The 20,617-nt window shown below is 39.4% G+C and overlaps 1 protein-coding gene across 7 annotated transcripts in view; it reads right to left on the bottom strand.

Moving 5' to 3' along the window:
- The window catches only part of AFF1 (AF4/FMR2 family member 1), a 227,645-nt gene that overhangs the window by 107,450 nt on the left and 99,578 nt on the right, over positions 1-20,617 (bottom strand). For all 7 annotated transcript variants that reach the window (XM_037830208.1, XM_037830210.1, XM_037830209.1 and 4 more), the window contains 2 exons: positions 2,489-2,609; positions 1,177-2,085 (listed from right to left, as the gene is read on the bottom strand). In XM_037830208.1, coding sequence (XP_037686136.1) covers positions 1,177-2,085; positions 2,489-2,609 — 1,030 coding nt within the window. The remainder of the gene's footprint in view (positions 1-1,176; positions 2,086-2,488; positions 2,610-20,617) is intronic.

Genomic DNA, 20,617 nt, shown 5'->3' with positions numbered 1-20,617 from the left:
CATTTCTACCGTTTGCTGTACTCCCCCTTTCTCATTTTTCCTCAGCCTCCAACAAGCTGCATCCTGAGGACACCCAGAGGCTCTCACAGCACAAGAGCCGACTGAGGACAGAACCACAACCACTCCCAAACCAAAAGCTGACACCACAAAGCCTTGTTTTGTTTTGTTTTTTAACCATTAAGAATTCTGCCTTCTGGCATTACATAAGACAGCTATCTAGGTACACATGTCTTTGAGCAATGGGTATGCAGATTCAAGTTTTTATACAATGGGGAGATTAAACCACTGACTTTCCATTAAGTGAAGTTACAAATTTCACTTCAAACATTTCACTTTGTACAACTAACCTTACTTTTGGAGTAGGTGGTCCTAACTTAAAATTTCAGTGAGAGGCTATGTGCTCTGATTTTACTCATTCAAACATAGTGCTGCCATATGTCAGAGATGTACAAAAATGAAAGCATTTATTTTAGAAAATACAGTATTTTGGTTACTTTCAAAGTCTACAGTTAAATAACAGTCTGTATTATTCTTTGTGATTCACTCTCAAATGAGTCGTCACCATACACCCACTCTTTTTTTAGATGGTAAATAAAAAATATTAGAATAGAACTTTAGTTTTACAATTTCTTACAACTTAGAGGAACAAATCTTTGAAAACAAAAAAAAAAAAATTTTTTTTAAAGACTTTGCCTTCAACATATTGACCTCTTGTTTTACCTTTTTGAAGGTTTAGCTATTAGAAAAACTAACCAGGCTGAAGAAGAACTAAAAAATTTTTTCTTTACATTGTTAAAGAAGCCAGAGTTCCCCAAAATAAGAAAACAAAAACAGTTCAAAGCCTTCCTGATACTTTCTGGTGATGGAAATGCTCTCTCTCAGTTACATAGGTATATACAGTTTTCAAACTGTATTCTTAAGATCCATATATTTTACTGTATGTAAATTATAGCTCAGCTAAAAAAAAAATTGTTCTGCAAACTGTATTTTAATATCTGTCATAAGTAACCCACCTCAGACCTGAGTTTTTCATGGGATAACAAGATCCTAAGGCCAAAAAGGAAACCCCCTACCCAAAAAGCCCCTGACCTCCCCCCACCCCTCTTCTCCAGACACTTCAATCTCAGAACTTTCTTCAAATTGGAATTAATTACCAAGATATGAAATTCCACTCACCTCAACTGACTGAGAAGGCATTTTCAGCTTGGTGAGCTTGGCTTTGGCAGGCACTTTTAAATCTGTTTTTTCAAAGGTCTGTTGGCGGTAATCCTCCGGCAGTGGTTTCAGTTCAGGAGACTCACTAGGAGCCTGGTCTTGACCATCCATGGGCCGGACATAAGCTGTAGGCTTCTGCTGCATTGCAATGCTTTTGGAGGGGAGCGAAGGTGGGGGAAAAGTCTGAGAAGAAGGCTGGGGAGGGGCTACCCCAAGGCTGGAAACTGCCACCAAACTGTCTTGTGGGGTCTCTCTATCATGGACCTTCACTGCAAGGTCCTTGGGGGATTTGGCTGGACAGTAGCCTTTGCTGTTATTGTTACTGCTGTGAATCTTGTTGCTTCCTTGCATCCTGGGAAGAGTTTGCTGGTTGGAATGTATAGGTGACAAAGAGGGTACTGGGGAAGGCAAAGAGGAAAGTACAGGAGAGAGCTCCCTCTCTGGAGCTGAGCTTGTCATTGAAGCACAACTGTCTCCATCAGCTCGGCGGTCACCTTTTTTGTGATGGCTAGAACCAAATGCCTCCTGATCCAGGCGATCTTGGGTCAGGTGCTGGCTGTCCAGTGGACCATAGCTTCTGGCATGGAGACTTGGCACTGGTTCCATTCTTGGCTGTGCCATCTTTGGATGGTGGTTAATGTTACCAACAGGAAGTGGTCCAGAGGCAGGAGTGTTAACGGGCTGGTGGAACGAATGGGATGGAATGCTGCTCCCCTTGTCAGGAAATAAAGAATATCTTGGCTTTCCCAACCTGTTTTCAGAAGCATCAAAGCGATGAGGGAGGGACTTGGTACTAAGCAACTCCTTCACTTCTTCATAGTTCCCCAACATGTTCTGTATTCGGCTGGATAGCTCATCACCTTTTTCTGTCTGAAGAAAGAAAAGTAAGAGAGCAGAGTTAGATATCGAAGAAAATTCTAACAACCATTTAATAAACCATATTATTTAATACCATTTTTTAAAAACCTCAAAATTTAATGCATAATAGACAAAATTTAAAGTGCAATTTTAACTCAATGCCCCTGTTGAGAACCTATCATGGTTATATATTACTACATTTTGGGGACTAACATTACAAAAGAAAACCACAACCTTTGGTAAAGTCCAACTAACAGAGAATTTTTATATTTTATTTTTAAACTTCATCATTAGGATAAGTTACCTTGTTCACAGTTGGGACCCTGGTGCAAACTCAATTACATTAAATCATTTTCATCACAGAGTTAAGCAGAGTGCTAAATCAGACTTTCACCTCCTAATATACAATAAATACCTTGTAGGGCTCTCCAAAAAGGGGCGTCTTTTCAGGAAATGCCTCTTTCTCTTGGTGAGCTTCCTGGTTGCGCCTTTCTTTCTCTCTAATTCGAAGCAGGTTTCTGTCTTCATTGTACAAGCTATTTCATAAGCCACAGAAGAACAAAAACAAAAATTTATCAGTATTCAAGTTTCGTTGTCCGTACATACAGGAGTGGAGGGGGGAAGATAGACCCAGGAAGAAGCAACCACAAGGTATATGATGGAAAGGAGGCGAAAGTCCCTCAACACCTCCTCGGCTGAGGCCTCAGTCCACAGGCCGTGGCCCTTCAGCACCAGGTTCTGGGCTCCAGAACCCCACGGCTCAGGAAAGACTCCAAAGTAAAGTATTTTACAGGTAATGGTGGAACGGAGACAAGATTAACAATATTTTACTTTCAGCTTGCAAAATATGGGGTAGAGGTCGAGGTATCTGATGAAGTCAGCAGGATGTGAACTTTAAAAGGACGGTTTTCCTGGATCAGTACTGTACATTTTGGAAGATTAAAATCAAAAGGTATATTTCATAATTAAAAGATTACTAGGCACACAAAACAGATTTACTTTATTCTGAGCCTACTCTACTGGAGGGTCTTGGCATGTAAACCAGAAAAGATGATTTTTATTCCTCATTTTAAACATGAGGATGAGAAAGTCTAATTTTATATGTCACCTCTACCTACTGAGAAGACTTAAATCAGAGTGCTTTCCTTAAGTCACATAAAAATGTATCCTAAATCATCAGTCCTGGCACCAAAGGGGTTAAAATGTATTAACTAAGAAAAAAATCAACGAGATGGAAACTGCAAAGAGTGCAAGGTTTATTTAGCTAGCATACAAGCCACAGGTCATTCCCTCTCATCTCCCACATGTGATATGCAAGAATAAATAATATAATTAATGAAAATAAGAACTATAAAAAGACTTGCTTTTGTGGGATCTAATGGATCTCTTTTCCCCAATGTCATTTGAATAAATAGAAAAATATTTGTTTGTCTAGCTAAGACTCCATGTACCTTAGATATTCTAGCTCTCATGTCAGATACACACCTTCCCCACATCTTCTAATTCCTGGCCTCTCTGTTCTCTCAAGAATTCTTTTATTTCCTCTGTCAAGAGCCTACTGGTCTCCCTGCCTCCTCCATATCTTGTTTCTCTAATTTAGCTTTCTCATGGAAAGAAATCTGATCTAAGGCCCAGGTTCAATGTCATATTGATATAATGATATTTATAACGAACATCTGCTGGTTCTTTACTGCTGCAGACTACACTCTAAATTCTTGCTTTGGTATTAAAATTCTCCCATAATGTGGTACAGATTTACTGTACCACTGTCCCCCTGCAGGCCTGCCACACGCATTCTATATTAGAATGAAGAGAAAGTTATGTCCATTCCCCAAACATACACTGCAAAGGGCAGTGTTTTACTCTAACCACTACCCTAAAACCCCCTTCAGTAAAATCTCAACAATTCTTCCAGGACCTCCTTTCCTTGGAACTATGATGCTCTTGCAAACCTCTCTACTACCACATCAGACCACCACCCCTCCCCCAGTGATACCTTGGACTTTCATTACGATCACAAATTTCCTCTGCCTCTCTCTCAACACACACTCTTATCCTCAATTTTCAGCTAGTCTCTGGAGTGATTCAAATGTCACCCACTCTAAAGGCTTCCTCAAATCCACCAAGCATGTGCTTACAGGACACAGTGAGCTCTCTCTCTCCGGCTCTCTCTGGTTCTCTTGTAGAATGTGAACTCCACCATAACAGAATCTCTAACTAAAATCTATCTCTCCTGGTGCGAAAAGCATGGTACTTTGCAAAAAAATTATGATTTTTTAATTAAAAAATAACACCACTACATTTACAGTATTTTTTTCCTTAATAAACTTAAACTTTTTAAAAAAAGATTTAACTCTGCAGACAATGCAAAAACAAATTTCAAAAGATGTAGAATCATCTAAAAAAATGACCTTCTGCTATTCCTATAGCCTTTCAATCTAAAGAAGGAGGGGAGGGAGGGGTGTTTAAAAGCTAAGCTACCTGTTTGATTTCACTAGGTATAAAAGCTTTCCCTAAGTGGTATGGGATTCTTGATGTTGTTATGGTCTGACCTTTTCAGTGTATTTTATTTTATTTTTATTTTCCTTTATCTTTTTTTTTTTTTTTCCTCCTCTTCCTCTTTCTTTGCGGAAGAAATGGAAATATCCTCATATAGATTGTGGTAGTGAATGCATTATACCGGGAATCACTGATTGTTCACTTAGGATGGATTGTATGATGTGTGACTAAGACTGCTTAAAAAATAAACAGAGGGATACAATTGCTGGAGAAAATGTGGAGAGAGGGATGCACCTATTCCCTGTTGGTGGGACACAGAATGGTGCAGCCCATCTGGAAGGCAGTGTGGTGGTTCCACAGGAAGTTAAAAATGGGGTTGCCACATGGTCCTACAACCTGTTATTCGGTATATACTTGGAAGAACTAAAAGCAGGGACAAGAATGGACATTCACACACTGGCATTTATGGCAGTGGTATTCACAATTCTCAAAGGACAGAGGTAGCCTGAGGGTACATTGACTGATAAGCCATATGGTGAACTGTGGTATACACATACAATGGAATACTGGACGGCAACTAGTGACAAGAAGGAATGAAGTTGTGAGGTATGCAACTAGGTTAATGGACTTTGAGAACAGTATGTTGAGTGAAATACGCCAGAATCAAAAAGACAAACATTATAACTCCTCACTAATATGGACTAACTATAATGTGCAAATTCTGAGAATTGAATCTGAGAGCCTAGGTTATCAGAGGAAGGCTTATGGTATAGGTTCCTAGATTGTAAGCTCTTATGGCAGTCACATCCATTCACGAGTTGTAACAATTATTTCTAAATTCTGAGATGCTAATCTGTTTGTGTATAACCTGGTTGGTCCTTGGAAATTCAGGTATCTGTGTTATACCTGAGACTCTGCAAAGCCGGAGTCTGGCAGGTATGAATGTCAGTATTACCCATACAGCAATTGTTAAAAAAGCTGAAAAAGAGATCAGGCTCCAATTAGAGATACAAATGAAATGGACTTGGTTAGGACTAAGGTAAATCAGACTAAAGGGTGAAGGATGCCACTGACTGTGTTTCAAAACTTCAACTTCTGTGTGAAACCAAAGGAAGAGATGTTTATTTGGTGGAAAATCTGTATTTTCTGTACCATGCTTATAATAATTTAACTTGTATGGTCAGTTTACTCAAACACCATAATTACATGGAACCTTGCATACGGGGTGAGATCTGGTTGATTTGTACAGGTTAACATGAAGCCCCAATACATACCAGAGTAATTTGGGCAAAGAATAAAAGGTATTTGCAAAGCCCCCTTGAGGCACTGGGGAAATATGTGGAAATATTAAATTTCCCCACCTGGGGAATTCCTGATATTCTTGCAAGCACTGGGGATACTACCAGTTTAGTAGGCTGAGCCCTTGATCTTGGGGCTTGCCCTTACGAAGCTTGTTACGGCAAAGGAGAGGTTAAGCCTACTTACAATTGTGCCTAAGAGTCACCCTCAGATGACCTCTTTTGTTGCTCAGACGTGGCCTCTCTAAGCCAACTCTGCAGGTAAACTCCCTGCCCTCTCTGCTACATGAGACATGACTTCCAGTGCTGTAACTCTCCCTGGCAACATGGGATGTGACTCTTGGGGATGAACCAGGACCCAGCATCATGGGACTAAGAAAACCTTCTTGACCAAAAGTGAGACGAGAAATGAAACAAAGTTTCAGTGACTGAGAGATTTCAAGTGGAGTAGTACAGTTGTTCTGGAGGTTATTCTTATGCCTTATATAGATATCCCTTTTCAGTTTTAATGTATTGGAATAACTAGCAGGAAATACCTGAAACTGTTGAACTGCAACTCAGTATCCTAGATTCTTAAAGACAATCATATAACTATATAGCTTACATGGTGTGACCTTGTGATTGTGAAAACCCTGTGGCTCACACTCCCTTTATCCAGTACATGGACAGATGAATAGAAAAATGGGGGCAAAAAGCAAATGAATAATAGGGGGGAAGGAGAGATATGAGATGTTTTGGGTATTCTTTTTTACTTTTATTTTATTTATTTATTTACTTTTGAGTAACGAAAATGTTCAAAAATTGACTGTGGTGATTAATGCACAACTATATGATGATACTGTGAACAACTGATTGTACACTTTGGATGACTGTATGGTATGTGAATATATCTCAATAAAATTACATAAAAAAAGCTTTCCCTAGCTGATGCATATCTCTACCAGATTTTAAGAGAATGACTATAACTACAAAATAAACAATTTATGCTAGTCAACATACTGAAAAAGTTGAAGAAAAACTGGACCAGAAACTGGCTGTGGAGTCTTCTTTAATAGAGTCTGAATCTCATGAGTTTAGACTTGATTCTTCTTGGCAATAGCAGAATGAACATGATGACCATTCAGGAATTACTATCAATTATTTTATGATTTTGGTAATTCCTCTTGTTGGTTCAAAAAATCATAAACATAAAATCATAAAATCATAGACAACCATAGAAGCCAAGAAGGGGTTAGGAAATAACTTCTTTTTTTCTTCAAAATTTCCTTTACAGCCACACTTTGAAACAGCTTGCAAGGAGGACGGGGCTTTGCAACCTTCCTCTGAGCAACCTGAACTCAAGCTTCTCTACAAAAACTACCCAATGCAGACACACACTGCAACAGTCAAACAGGCCAATGGATGGGGTGTGTACAGAAGGGGAAGCAGGGCCTTAGCAAGGGCACCTGCTTCACTATTCTCATCACTAAGGTACTTCTCCCCTTTCTGACAATGCAATGGTTACAACAGTGAAGTCCCAGGAGCTTTATTCACTTGTCAATGTTAGCCTCTGCTACCTATGTCCCAGAAAAAAAATTCCCAAACGGCAAAGTGGCACCAGACTTCTCAATACTGAATTGAAAAGTGAGGGTATTAACAGTAATACCTCAACTAACAGGCTGCTCAGAGACCTTACTTAATTTTCCTACTAATTCCTTTAAGAAGAAATTATCTTAAGAAAAGTTGCACTGGTTTACAATTACCATAATATTTCTAAATCAATCAGCTCAGCTGTATCTCAGAAACAGTTGGGTTTCACTATGCTTCCCGATTTTCACCCCCAAATAATGAGAACTGTAACAAATAACAAGGAGCAGAACCCAATTAGGTAGTTCTTTTACAAAATTCCTAACGCCGGCTTATGTTGTGTATGCTTCTGAAATCGAGGTACCTCACACGGGGAAATCCCAATAATTAAGGATTCTGGTTAATTACGATTTTACTTCACTAATTTAAAAATATTAAAAACCCACACCAGGATTTTATTGCCAGGTATATACCAATATGACATGATAGATACAATACTAGCTTTAAGACAAACTTTACTCACCGTCACCCTTCAACTTAAAAATCTGTAAGTAATGGGGTAAGGAAAGACATCGTGACCATCACTGTTAGGATGAGTTTTATGAGGTTCAGACTTTGCAAGAGAAACTCATCCTCACCCAAGACACTGTGTCTCTGCTGGGCAGCTCCCTCCCATGTCTCACGAGGGCTCCTGTGCAGGGCAGGGGAAGGCAGAGGCGCTTACTTCCCAGGCGTGGACAGCGGGCTATGAGCCCTCGTTTTTCTGGGCTGTCTCCTGTCCCCTTGCAACTAACAAGGTTTTGCCGGTTGTACTGGGTGGTTTTGCAGTTTATTTGGCTTTCACTTTCTGTGAGTTTGTAATGGCTTAGGGAATGACTTTTTTAAAGCTCACAGGCAAATTTTTCCATGAATATCTTCTTTCACTTGCTTCCATTTTGAAATCAGGAGAAATGTAAATTAAAAAAAAATTTGAAATACAATCCATAGCATAAGGAAACCTTTCTTGCCTATATACACCATTGTTTTTAAGACAGGGTACAAGAAAGGAGGGGGTGGATGGAAGAATTTTTAAATGAGGAGGATTTTAGGAAGCAGCAAACATCCTACAAGAATCACAAACTCTGTAACTCCCTTTGAATCGTTTCAAGTTGGCTATCACTTTTTAAAATTAAAGGTGGCATTTTTTTCTCCTATACCAAGGAAAAACACATTCTCTCTCACACACATATAGGATAACCTTATTCCAATATCAGCTTTGCCAAACTTTCTCACTGTTCCCCACAGAATATAGTGAGTTACAAGTTGTCCTCCCCTAATTTCTACACAGTACTATTTTGCATAAGATGAAACATTCTCAAACTTTAGTATCAGAATCACCTAGAGGGCTTATTTAAATGCCACGTTGCTTGAGGACCCACCCTTGGAGTTTCTGATTCAGCAGATCTGGGGTTGGGCTGACATCTGCATATCTAACAAGTTTCGGGGTGATACTGAGGGGGACAGGAGAGCACAATCTTTTGGATCTGAATGGGCCCCCTTTTGGCATAACAAAAATATATAGTAACAGCAGCAGCAGCACAAGCCAAGCACTACCACCACCTGGCATCTATTATAAGACTGGCACTGATGCAGGGATAGCATATCAGTCTATTTAATTTTCATAACTCTGTTAAGACACAGATTAACTCCATTTTGCAGGTGAAAAAAATAAGGCTCAGAGGTTAAATAACTTGCTAATAAATGGTAGAAATGAAAATTCAAATACAAGTCTGTCTAGCATCAAAGGTTTTTTCTGAACCACAGCTCTGCTCGCAAAGCTTTAAGGCTGCATTAAACCGGGCAATGACAAAGAAGTATGCTAAAGTGGGTTACCCTACAATAATTCAAATTCCTAGACTCAAAGGTACACATCTCAGTGAAAGAAGCTAGACAGGAAAAAAGAGGTAAATATATTAACGAGCAAACATTATCGGTGCTAGCAGAGCAATTCCACAGCCATACAATCTATTTTATGTTAAATTTAGCCACGTGGGTCTGTCCTTTTCTAAGGACCTAACAACAGAGGGCTCTTTGACAGAGGGATGGCCAACAGGATAAACCTGCTCTTCACGTCATAAAAACTGGAGTACAATTCTTATTTTAGAGCCTTTTGTAAATTTACAGATTTGTTTGTCTGAAGTCACTGGCACAGTGGTCACTCGTTTGAACCTCTGGGTTCACAAGTCATCTCTGATGTGCTAAGGGGACCTTTACATTAATTTCTTTCAAGAACAGGCTGTACATAAGGACCACACTCCACTTTGTCTAGCTTATGGATGGATGAGTAGAAAAATAGGGGAAGGAAACAAACAGACAAAGGTACCCAGTGTTCTTTTTTACTTCAATTGCTCTTTTTCACTCTAATTATTATTCTTGTTATTCTTGTGTGTGTGCTAATGAAGGTGTCAGGGATTGATTTAGGTGATGAATGTACAACTATGTAATGGTACTGTAAACAATCGAAAGTACGATTTGTTTTGTATGACTGCGTGGTATGTGAATATATCTCAATAAAATGAAGATTAAAAAAAAAAAAAAAAAGAACAGGCTGTAAATAAACATTCACCAAAGTAGCCATTGAAGGCCTGCTTCCATTAGCCTCTGGCCACTTTCTGATCAGCCCAGGAGTCCCACCTGATGAGAAAATAAACAAGTCTTGTGGTGATTTGACACATACAAAAACAAGTCCATGTACTGAAGTGCCCCCAATGGGGAGAGTGCAATGCCTGGCCATTGCACAATCTCCTTGAGTTCCACTACAAGCAGGACAGAAAATAACCTTTATGTTCAGTAGCCAAGTTCTTGCTTTCAGATCCAATACTGTCAACTGCTAGGACTGACACTGTCGCATCAAAAGAGATCCCTGCAGAATACATCAAACCACCTCCTCCACCATCCCCCACGTTTTGTTTTTTTTAAAGTGAATAACTAGAAAGACTGATTGGGGGAAACCACAGGCTGCCGTTTCCAGAACCTGATCAGAGAGCAGTCACGTGTGAGAAGGCATCCTGCAGAACACAAAGCACAGGCCAAGCAAGCTGGACCGTGGCACAGATGTTTTCACTGACAGAATTCCCCCACTCTAAATCAGCACAGGAGACAGAAGGAAGCTCTGGAAATTTAACACATGCCCGGATGCTCTCACTTTTGGAGAGGTGGTAAAACTCAAGAGGAAGCCAGAGCTGCTGTTCAGCCCCTGAATTAGTCATTTAGTCAACCCCATGCTGAGGCCTGTCAGGGCACATTGACTCTGACTTTTCAAAGCTTCTCCTTGGGGGCACAGGTGGATGTGTTTAAAACACTGAGGCAAAATGAAAGAAATCACAACTCGGTAAGGTTTAGTAAGAGTGATTTACCCCTTTTCTTTTTTCCCTTGCACTAAAAGAGGAAAATACCTTATGTGGAAGGAGTGAAAAACAGTGGTAGAAAGGCCTAAATTGGGTTGAGACACAGGGCAGTGTGCTGGTTCTGGTACCATCCAGCTGTAAGCACCTTTTTCCAGCCAGGAGCCCATGGGCCTGCTGCTAAACTAGGTTAGTCATGCAGGATCGCCGGATGCCACTGGGCACTTCCATGGCAACTCACCGGCCCCCAGGGCTGTCTGTGCACAGCTGACTACCCATTGATCACCCTTGACTGCTCACGTCACACCGAGCTGCCTCTGAGAGATGTGACCAGCCCTCTCTAAAACTCGTGTTTACAATTTTAATTCTCCCTGGGAGGATGGACTATATCTTCTCCTATGTATTTACCTTTGTAGGCATGAAAGGGATATTTAGGAGGAAGGAAAAGGAAAATCCTAGTATCAATAGTGTACATTAATTCTGGAAAAGATCAAGTCTTCTGTTTTAGAAGCACTATTACCACTCTGATTTGAACACAAGTCAAAAAATTGGGCAACCCAGACTTAGAGAGATGGTTAAAATAGAGACAAGTTTCACAAAGGGAGAGAGGCAAAAGGACAGGGGGGTCTGGTTAATAACTAATTCTACAAGCAACTCATTTTGAAGCCACCTCTGATAAATTTTTAAGTCTATCTTCTGGCCCTCTGTTTCCATCTTCCTCTATCCCGACAATTCAACATCCAGGAAATATTTCTTACAGATTGGCTGTATGAAAAAAGTCAACATACTCCAAAGCACATAATAGTTTTGCCATTAAACTATTTTACTCCAAAGTACAAATTAAACATGAGAAATCAAAGTGGTTCCATGTTTGAAAGCAGAATAAATGTTGCTGCAAAGGATGAAGAATACCCACACACACACACACACACACACACACACACACAGTTCATGCACATGGAAAAAATTGTAGCAGGCTTTCTTATAATAAAAATCACTCAGCTAAATCTTCCAATGTTTTACCCTCAGTACCATTCCCATCAGCTAACAAACAAAATAAATCAGGGACTTAATCCTAAAGCATAAAATCTTACAATCCAATTTTATAATAAAAACAATTATCAGCCAAGTGAAATGATAATACAGCATTATGTCAGTTGCTTGCCCGGACGAGCCCCCAGGGGATATCGTAATGTAACAGCTCTCTCTGCTACTCCCGTTTGCCACAGAAGGCTCAGCCCCATTATCATACTTTAAAAATAGGCTTATGGTGACCCCATTTTGCAAAATTAAATCAATCTTAAAAATAATGCCCACATAGCTTCTTAACCATTATAAACTCTCTCTAGAACTCAGAGCCAGTAAAAGAGTTATTTCAAATTGTACATCCAAACCTTTACCTACCTTAAATGCATACTGCAAGTTTAAACTGGGAGAGACTATACCTGGGCACATTTGAATAAAGAGTAAACCACATCAGTGGCCCTCTCTCTCTAACTAAGCTACCTCAGCAGGTGAACTCGCTGCCCTCACCCCTACGTGGGACGCGACTCCCAGGGGTGTAAATCTCCCTGGCAATGCAGGATATGACTCCCGGGGATGAATCTGGACCCAGCATCGTGGGACTGAGAAAATCTTCTTGACCAAAAGGGGGATGCAAAATGAGATAAAATAGTTTCAGTGGCTGAGAGATTTCAAATGGAGTCAAGAGGCCACTCTGGTGGACATTTTTATGCACTATATAGATAACACCTCTTAGGTTTTAATGTATTGGAATAGCTAGAAGTAAATACCTGAAACTACCAAGCCAACCCAGTAGTCTGGACTCCTGAAGATGGTTATATAATAATTTAGATTACAGGGGGTGACAGTGTGATTGTGAAAACCTTGTGGATCACACTCCCTTTATCTAGTATATGGATGGATGAGTGGAAAAATGGGGATAAAAACTAAATGACAAATAGAGTGGGATGGGGGGATGGTTTGGGTGTTCTTTTTTTACTTTTATTTTTTATTCTTATTCTGATTCTTTCTGATGTAAGGAAAATGTTCAGAAATAGATTGTGGTGATGAATGCATAACTATACATTTGTACTGTGAACAGTTGATTGTATACCATGGATGATTGTATGGTATGTGAATATATTTCAATAAAACTGAATTTAAGAAAAGAAAAAAAAAAAAGAGCAAACCACATCAATTCTAATGAGAATCACCCAGTTAATTTACCTTTCAAAATGAAGCTGCCAGGTATTTCTGCATGCGAGTTAACATGTAGCAAAGATCTGAAAGGATATACACTACCAAAATCTATCAAGGAGCATGGGGTTAGGGTGGAGGAAGTGTTTGGTGGTTTAGGAAGGAGCGTTCTGCTTTATCCATTCTAACATTTTTTTCCTCACGCATTCATTATTTGTGTGGTTAAAAGTTCTGAATAAAAATAAAGTAGCCACATATACATAACACCATCATCAAATCGGGGATAAAGAAATACTGGGGTGTTAATCGTTTTTTTGCAGTTTCCTGTTGGAAACCCTAAAACCTGACTTTGGGGCCCTGGACTCAGTCTTAGATGGTTACAGATCCAGCTGTGTAAAGCAGAGTTTCACTGCCTACAGTGCCTTAGGGAATATGTTGCAAAGTTCAAACACCAGCAGCTGCTGTTTTTTAACTGGGGTACACACTATAATCCATTTTGTTTCTTTTAACAGATCATACAAACATATTTTGAGAGGTATTTTTGAAATCCTATTAATGGAAAAGCACAAGAACCTGCCTTCCTTATTAATTGACCTTAAAACCAACTAAAACCAAGGGGAAGGGAGAGAGGGCAGTGTGTGGGTGTTAATATACAGCTCCAACAGAAAAGTGGTGTGAAGGAAAAGGATACAGACCAGCTAATGTATTCCTGTGTGTAGTACACCAAGTTCCTTGTCTTCCAAACACACTTAAAAAAAAAAAAAAAAAAAAAAAAAATACTGACCGAGCAAGGCCATCATGCAAATAGAAAAATTACATAAACCACACCAGCTGAAAAGAAGTCACTTCCGACCTCAAAGATTTTTACAGTTTATAGTCAGATAACATATTTGTTTTTAATGTTACATGAAATGGGGACATATTAATGTTACTGACAAATTCCATAAAATTCAGTTTCTAAGAAAGGTTCCCTAAAATGCTGACCATATTTGCCTTAAGTCAGTTGAACGGACATAGAGAAATTACTCTCTCATAAGGGCAGCAGGCTAACTTGAGCTAAATCGGTCACCTGACTAGTTATTTATGTCTGCCCCTTTATAAAGGGGCCTGGTGATCAGAGACGCCTCTGACCGCCTGCCCTGCTGACATTGCTTATTTGGCACCAATCAGAAACATGGGCAGAAGCTTTTGGTTCCTCCCCTGCCAGTCTGGTCTGTACTAGGATCAACCAGTGCCCTGGCCTTATTACTGTGCCATTCTCCTTACACGCTCAACTGACCATGAAGGACTACATCACATACCTATAAAATAATGAGACTGGTGAAAGTCTGTCTCATGACAGCCATGAATTTTAAAACTCCTGCAATCACAAACTAAGAAGGAATGAAGACAAGCAAGCTTAAAGCTTTTTTTTATGCCTGCCTTATTTAATTCAACCCCAATTTAAAAAAAAAGAAAAGAAAAGGAAAAAAAAAAACTCATTTGGGGCAGTAAATCAGATAATGTGCTGTGTTGGCCTTCATCACTTCTCAGTTGGAGTGCAGCCCCTAGCAGGCTCCTGGTCCAAGGCTATCCATTTCCACACAGCTGTCTCACTGATCTTTCTAAAAATCATGACTCTGATCCTGTCATTCACCTTTTTAAAATCTTTTTAAGCCCCCTACTGCCTACGGGATTAAAGCTATTGGGTGGGTTAAAAAGCAACTCCGTTCTCCATCTGGCTTCTGCTTACTTCTCAACCCTCATGGAGTAAGAACCACTTCCGCTGGTTGCCTCACCTCTCTCTGCACCACTGTGTCCTTCCCTTTGAGCTCCAGCAACAAGGAACCGTGAGGTTCTGGAAAGCACAGTCCACTCTGCCAGTTCCCTAATGAACTCCTAATTGTCTTTCAAAGTTTTCCTCAGTATCACTGTCTCTAATCTGGACCTCCATACTCCTCTCCAGCCCTGGTGTGAATTCTTTCTCTGGACTACATCTATTCTTGCACATCTGTCTATGTTTACATTCACCAAAACTATATGGACTCTATATGTGTCTGCAGATTTTTCTTAGACTGTAAGCTCCTGAAGGGCACGGAGTAGTCTCTGAAAGCACTGTACTCAGCAGAGCACTTAGCGAACAGTGGTAATACATTTCTTCAATGGGAATTATATTCAAGCCTCATTCAAATTTCAAACAAATCAGGATTCTGCTAAATTGTGCCAGTCTATTTATTATTGGATGACAAAATATGATTCATTGTCTGATCCCTAAAACTGATTTTACCAGACTGTTGTACCCTCAGATGACACAAAGCTAGAAGGAAGCTGACATCACCCTTTCCTAGATCGGCCATGAAAGATGCCTCAGCTAACACTATGTTTATCAGTTAATGTGACAGGCTTTATTCTTCAGTGTACCATACTTATTAGTCATAGAACTCCAAGTGTGTACACACACACACACACACACACAAACAAAACAGAAGGTTTGGGTAACATTTATAGCAAACACATATTTAATTTTAAATCAACAGATTCAGAGAAAATCTTTAAAAGCTGTCTCTGGGACAGAAAGTTCAACAACAAAAATTGCACAAAGAAAAATCTCTCCATGCTACTAGAAATGCGGTAGGGAGAACATACACGAAAACAGGCTTCAGAGACATGATTTTAAAATGCAAGTGGCTCATTCCACTGCTGAAAACCATCCATTAGCTTCCTGTGGCATTTAAGATTAAAATCCAGAAACCTGGATTTTAGCCCCTCACCCCACCCCATCCCCACCACACTTCTCTTAATCACTATCTCCCAGATACATCATCACCCCCTGCCCTTCTTCAATTATTAGCCACACTGGCCTTTTTTGTGCCTGGAACAGGTCAGGCTGGGCACTGCCAAACTCTGCCTGGATACTCTGTCTCTAAAGCTGAGGACATCTGGCTCTCTTGTCACTAATATCTCAGGTTAAATATCAGTTCCTCATGAAGGTCCAGATCTAAAAGGCCACTTCACCCAACAGGAGGAGCTTTACAGCACTTCACACTGCTTTATCTGTTTCTATGACTATCTAAATTTATTTTGTTTACTCATTTATCTGTTTAATTATCATCTTTCTCCCCAAAAAGAATGTTAAGTTGGCACAAGGTCAGTCGCCTGTTCTCCCTTGCTCCTCACTCTATACCCAGCACTAACCAATTCAGCTAAATGAATATCGGTTGAATGGTTGAAATAATCACCTATACTGCATACAGATCCAAGGACTCAAGTAATTTTTTTTTTAAACAGAAGTACCATGCAGAAAGCAAGAGAAAAACAAAACATTCCCAAATTCATCTGTCTCAAGAGACTTCTGAAATGTCCCTAAGGAGATTTAAAAAAAAGAACTCTCCTCCCAAGAAATTATTCAAGAACAAGTTTTTGTTTTTGCTTTTTTAAAATGAAGAACTAACTGTACAGTCCATAAGAGATAAAACATAGTAAGTTAATGCACATGTCATTTAACAGCTTAAACACCTGATAATCCCAAACACATACTGAACAAAACAGCTTAAAAACTGTACAAGATTCACCATTCCGAAAGGAAGAGTCCCTCCCAGCGACTGAACTTCTAACACACACATTCCAGAGAACCAATTGCACCACATACAAAAAGGAGAACCGTTTGAAACTGGGCCAATGTCCCACGTACAGCTTCAGCCAGAACAAATGTTCAGCATTTAGACTTGCTAACCAACAGCAAAAAGCAACAGGAAAAGGCTTACACTAGGAAAATGATAGGAAAAGCAATGTCTGTGTATTGATAAGAACAGCGGGGAACAATGGGATAAAAAGGAAACTGGCAAGATGCAATTCATTTATCTAAAGAAGAAAATATTTTAGAACATTTCTTCTTTAAATGAGAACATAGGGACCCATCAACACATTTTTCCATTATTGAACAAACCAAAAATTTGGGGTTCCTCCCTTTCTACTCAGTGGTGCTCATTCCATCATGGGAAACTAAATTCAAACTAAATTCAAATATCCTCCACCTCCATCACACAACTTTTGGTTACTGATTATATTTTAAACCTAGTTTAAAAAGGCTGCTTGTAGACAAACTCATACAGAGAAAGAAACTTTTTACAATAAACAGTTTTTTGGACTCGAGCAAACACATGGACATAAAAACACAATGGCAGAAATCTAACTTCATTCATATATTACACAAAACAGACAAAAACTAAGAATAATGTGTTCATATACATGTTTTTAGAAAACCACCAGGGTAGCTTTACAACTAGAAGTATATTTTTCTTTCTCTTCATCTTGGCTTACACTTATCTCTCACTTTGGTTATTTAAGTACACATGCCCTACTTGTTTCCACAGAAAGAACTTAATGTCATAAAAACTAGAGTCAGTCTCATTATTCTATTCCATTTCATTCCACAGACATCTCAAGTAGGAAGAACAGAGAGATTATTACGGGAGAAGAAAGCTGGAAACATGTATTGGTATTTTATATGGCAACCAGCAACAATTACATGTTCCTAAATATTCTCATTTTCATCACAACCCCAGCTCACCTCCTACTACCCTCTATAATTGGCATCTCCTTAAAACTAAACAGTAAGTCATTGTTTTTCTGGGGAAGTCTCCCTCCATTTGACCTCTGCTAACTGGTGTTGTGAGCCTTACAAAGCTTGTCAGGATTCTTTAGGCTGGAATTTGGCCCAGCCATCAACATTTATATGCAGAATTTATCATCTTTTCCCCATCACTACCAACATGCAGTACACATGCATAAAACAATGGGTATTTATCAAACGTTATAAAACATCTATTTCTTCAACCCCAGAAAACTAGCATCTGAGAGTCCAAGTGATTCCAAAAGAAAGAAAAAGGTACATTTAAGGATTTTTAGAGGTATTTTGACTTTTACAATGCTTTAAAATTTTACTGATTTTTGTCCTCTTTGTAAAGCAGAACCTAATTTTCCCATTGTAAGGAAGCAATAAGTGGGCATTCAAAATTGCCAAATACACTGACAATTTACATTTTAAGGGCACTGATTAGATTAACTGCCGCTTAATTTAAAGTATTTCAGAACTAATGCACTTACTTAAAATGATTTTGTGGTCCAACTAAAGATCTTAAGCCTCATAGAAAAAGAACAGAAAATCCACTTATTTTCAATAAATATTGGGTCCCTTCTGTGTGCTAGACCTAAGGATAAAAGGATCAAAGATTCCACAATCTAGAGGGAGAAGTACACAAAGACAAAAATACTAAGAGAGACTTTAGAGAGGTTGATTACAAGTGATAAAGGACTAGGTGAAAAAAAAACACTCTAAATGGAGGAGCCTGGAACGATTTAATTAAGAGCAGTGACATGTGCACTCAATCTTGAAGGATAAGCAGAAGTCTGCAAGAGAGGAAAGGGCCTCTTGTCTCTGCTGAGAAAGGATTTAAGTCTCAGGAGTGATCATTCACCACAGAGGGTTCCACCCCTCTCACCTCCTTTTCCAACTCTAGATTTCTCATAGGATGGGCCCAAAAGAATCCCTGATAATTTGGGCTTGGCTGGCCTGGCACCTCAATTATCTCTCAGGGCAGCAATCCCTGGGTAACAGCCTAGGGACTTTCCTCAGCCCCATACAGTGATCTCAAGTTATTGTGCCATGGACAACTGTTAACTTTAGGAAGTGAACAGAGTGAGGATGTCCGAGTCCAGAATGCAGATGGATTTAACTGTGGCCTCAGACTTGTACAAAAGCTAAACTGGTCATTACTCCCATGCTCTCCCACAGGCGTGCACAGCCTCAGGGTGTGAGCCAAGGGCTCCAGAACTACTACACAGAGTCCTACTAGGCAAAGTCTGGCCTGATTGCCTAATTCAATTGATTTTACACTATTTTCAAAACTGCTATGTTTTGAATGAAGTTATTTCAGGATATTTGTTTTTCCTATTGCTTTGCTTTGTTTTGTTTGGAAATGTTTTGCTTTCTTTTTTTTATTTGATAAAGTTTTTTTTAAATATTTTTAAAAAACTATGTATCATTCAGTTTGCTTGACCCTGCATTCACAATTTCATGGATTTTTTTTTAAATGGCACATTTAAAACGTTTAACATCCTTACCCTCAAACTCTTCCTTAATACCCTGCCATACTTAGTCCAGAGGTTTCAGGCTTGTAAGTAAAATTAATTAAAAGGAGAAAAAGACTCCCTGTAGCAAAGCAGGGAAAAAAATTTTTTTAACTTTCAAAACTGAATTAACATTGACCGATTCTTAAATTTCAACCTAAAAATGCCTTGAAAAGGTAGTCATCAAGCAATAAAAAGATGGACTAAACCAGGGGTTGGCAAACTATGGCCTATTAGTCAAATCTGCCCCAACTGCCTGATTTTGTAAATAAAGACATCCTGGAACACAGCTCCAGCTACTTGTTTACATATTACCTATGACTGTGTTGGTGCTCGGGTAGGGTTGTGTAGTTGCAACCAAGACCGGATAAGTCACAAAGCCTAAAAACTTAACATCCAGCTGTTTACAGAAAAGGTTTGCCAAACCATGGACTAGACCCTAAATAATTAAGACATCAAAACAAAGGGCAAAGTTCATTTTGAGGGCTTTCATTTTAAAGGAGTGAAGTGGAGATTGCTGTTGAAATAATTTCTCCTGGAATATATGGCCTTTCAGTAATTTCTCTTGTCAGCTTTCCTGACTTGAGGGAAAAAAGATGAAAATCTCCATTTTTGTCCCTAATTGTCTAATTTAGATGCTGTCTTACCCCCAGGTTGAAAGACTAGCAATAATGTGTTACGTGGTGGAAAGCCTGCCAACCCAATCACTGGGTGACACTATCTGCTGTCTCCAGGATTCAACTGCCCCATCTTCAAAACTGTACCTGCCCAGCCAGTCAATCAACAGCCTCAAAGGCACTGTGCAAAGAGTACTGGTGGAAATGCGGGAGATGTGCCAGCACAAAACCATGCCTGTCACTGGTTCAAGCTGCATCGTAAATGGAAAACGTCCTTCACACTGAAATTCTTTATCATTTAAGGGTGAAATAAATGGAAAGGGGCATGACATGAAGGCAATGTTAAGGACGTAACAGGACAGAACATTAGGAGGAGCTCTGGGATTAAAAACTCCCAAGGTACAGTGAGTCCATCCAACTTCCCTGAGCTATCTTCTCCAGCAGGAGGGTGTGGTTTGTTGGAAAATATGAAAAATTGAGCCAGAAGCTGTTAAGGGTCAGAACTTACTGTTCCTCAGATGTCCTGGTTCTTTAGAAGCCTGTTGGGCAACCGCATTTTGAATACCTTTATTTAAATGAAAGGACTCTGTCAGGTTGAGAGCATAAGGAAACAGTCTGAGTGCTTAATAAAATTAAACCTCCATCTTCATATGGAGGCAGAGTGAACCTCCTGTACCTCTTATCTCCTGTTCCTTCAAATTTGAAATCTCCTTTAGGATTTCTCACTAACTAATTAAGGCTGTTACCCTCACTCTGCCTTCAGGGCGACACTGCTTTCTTTGTAAAGATTTTCAACTATTCCTGTACAAAATAGCTGAGAATGGCTGAAATATTTGCATCAGATTTTACCAAAAACTGGAGGATAACAGATTAG

Source organism: Choloepus didactylus, chromosome 3, assembly GCF_015220235.1.
Source record: "Choloepus didactylus isolate mChoDid1 chromosome 3, mChoDid1.pri, whole genome shotgun sequence".
NCBI lineage: Eukaryota > Metazoa > Chordata > Mammalia > Pilosa > Megalonychidae > Choloepus > Choloepus didactylus.
Note: the sequence above shows the minus strand (reverse complement) of the source record. Positions and strands in the feature narration are given on the sequence as shown.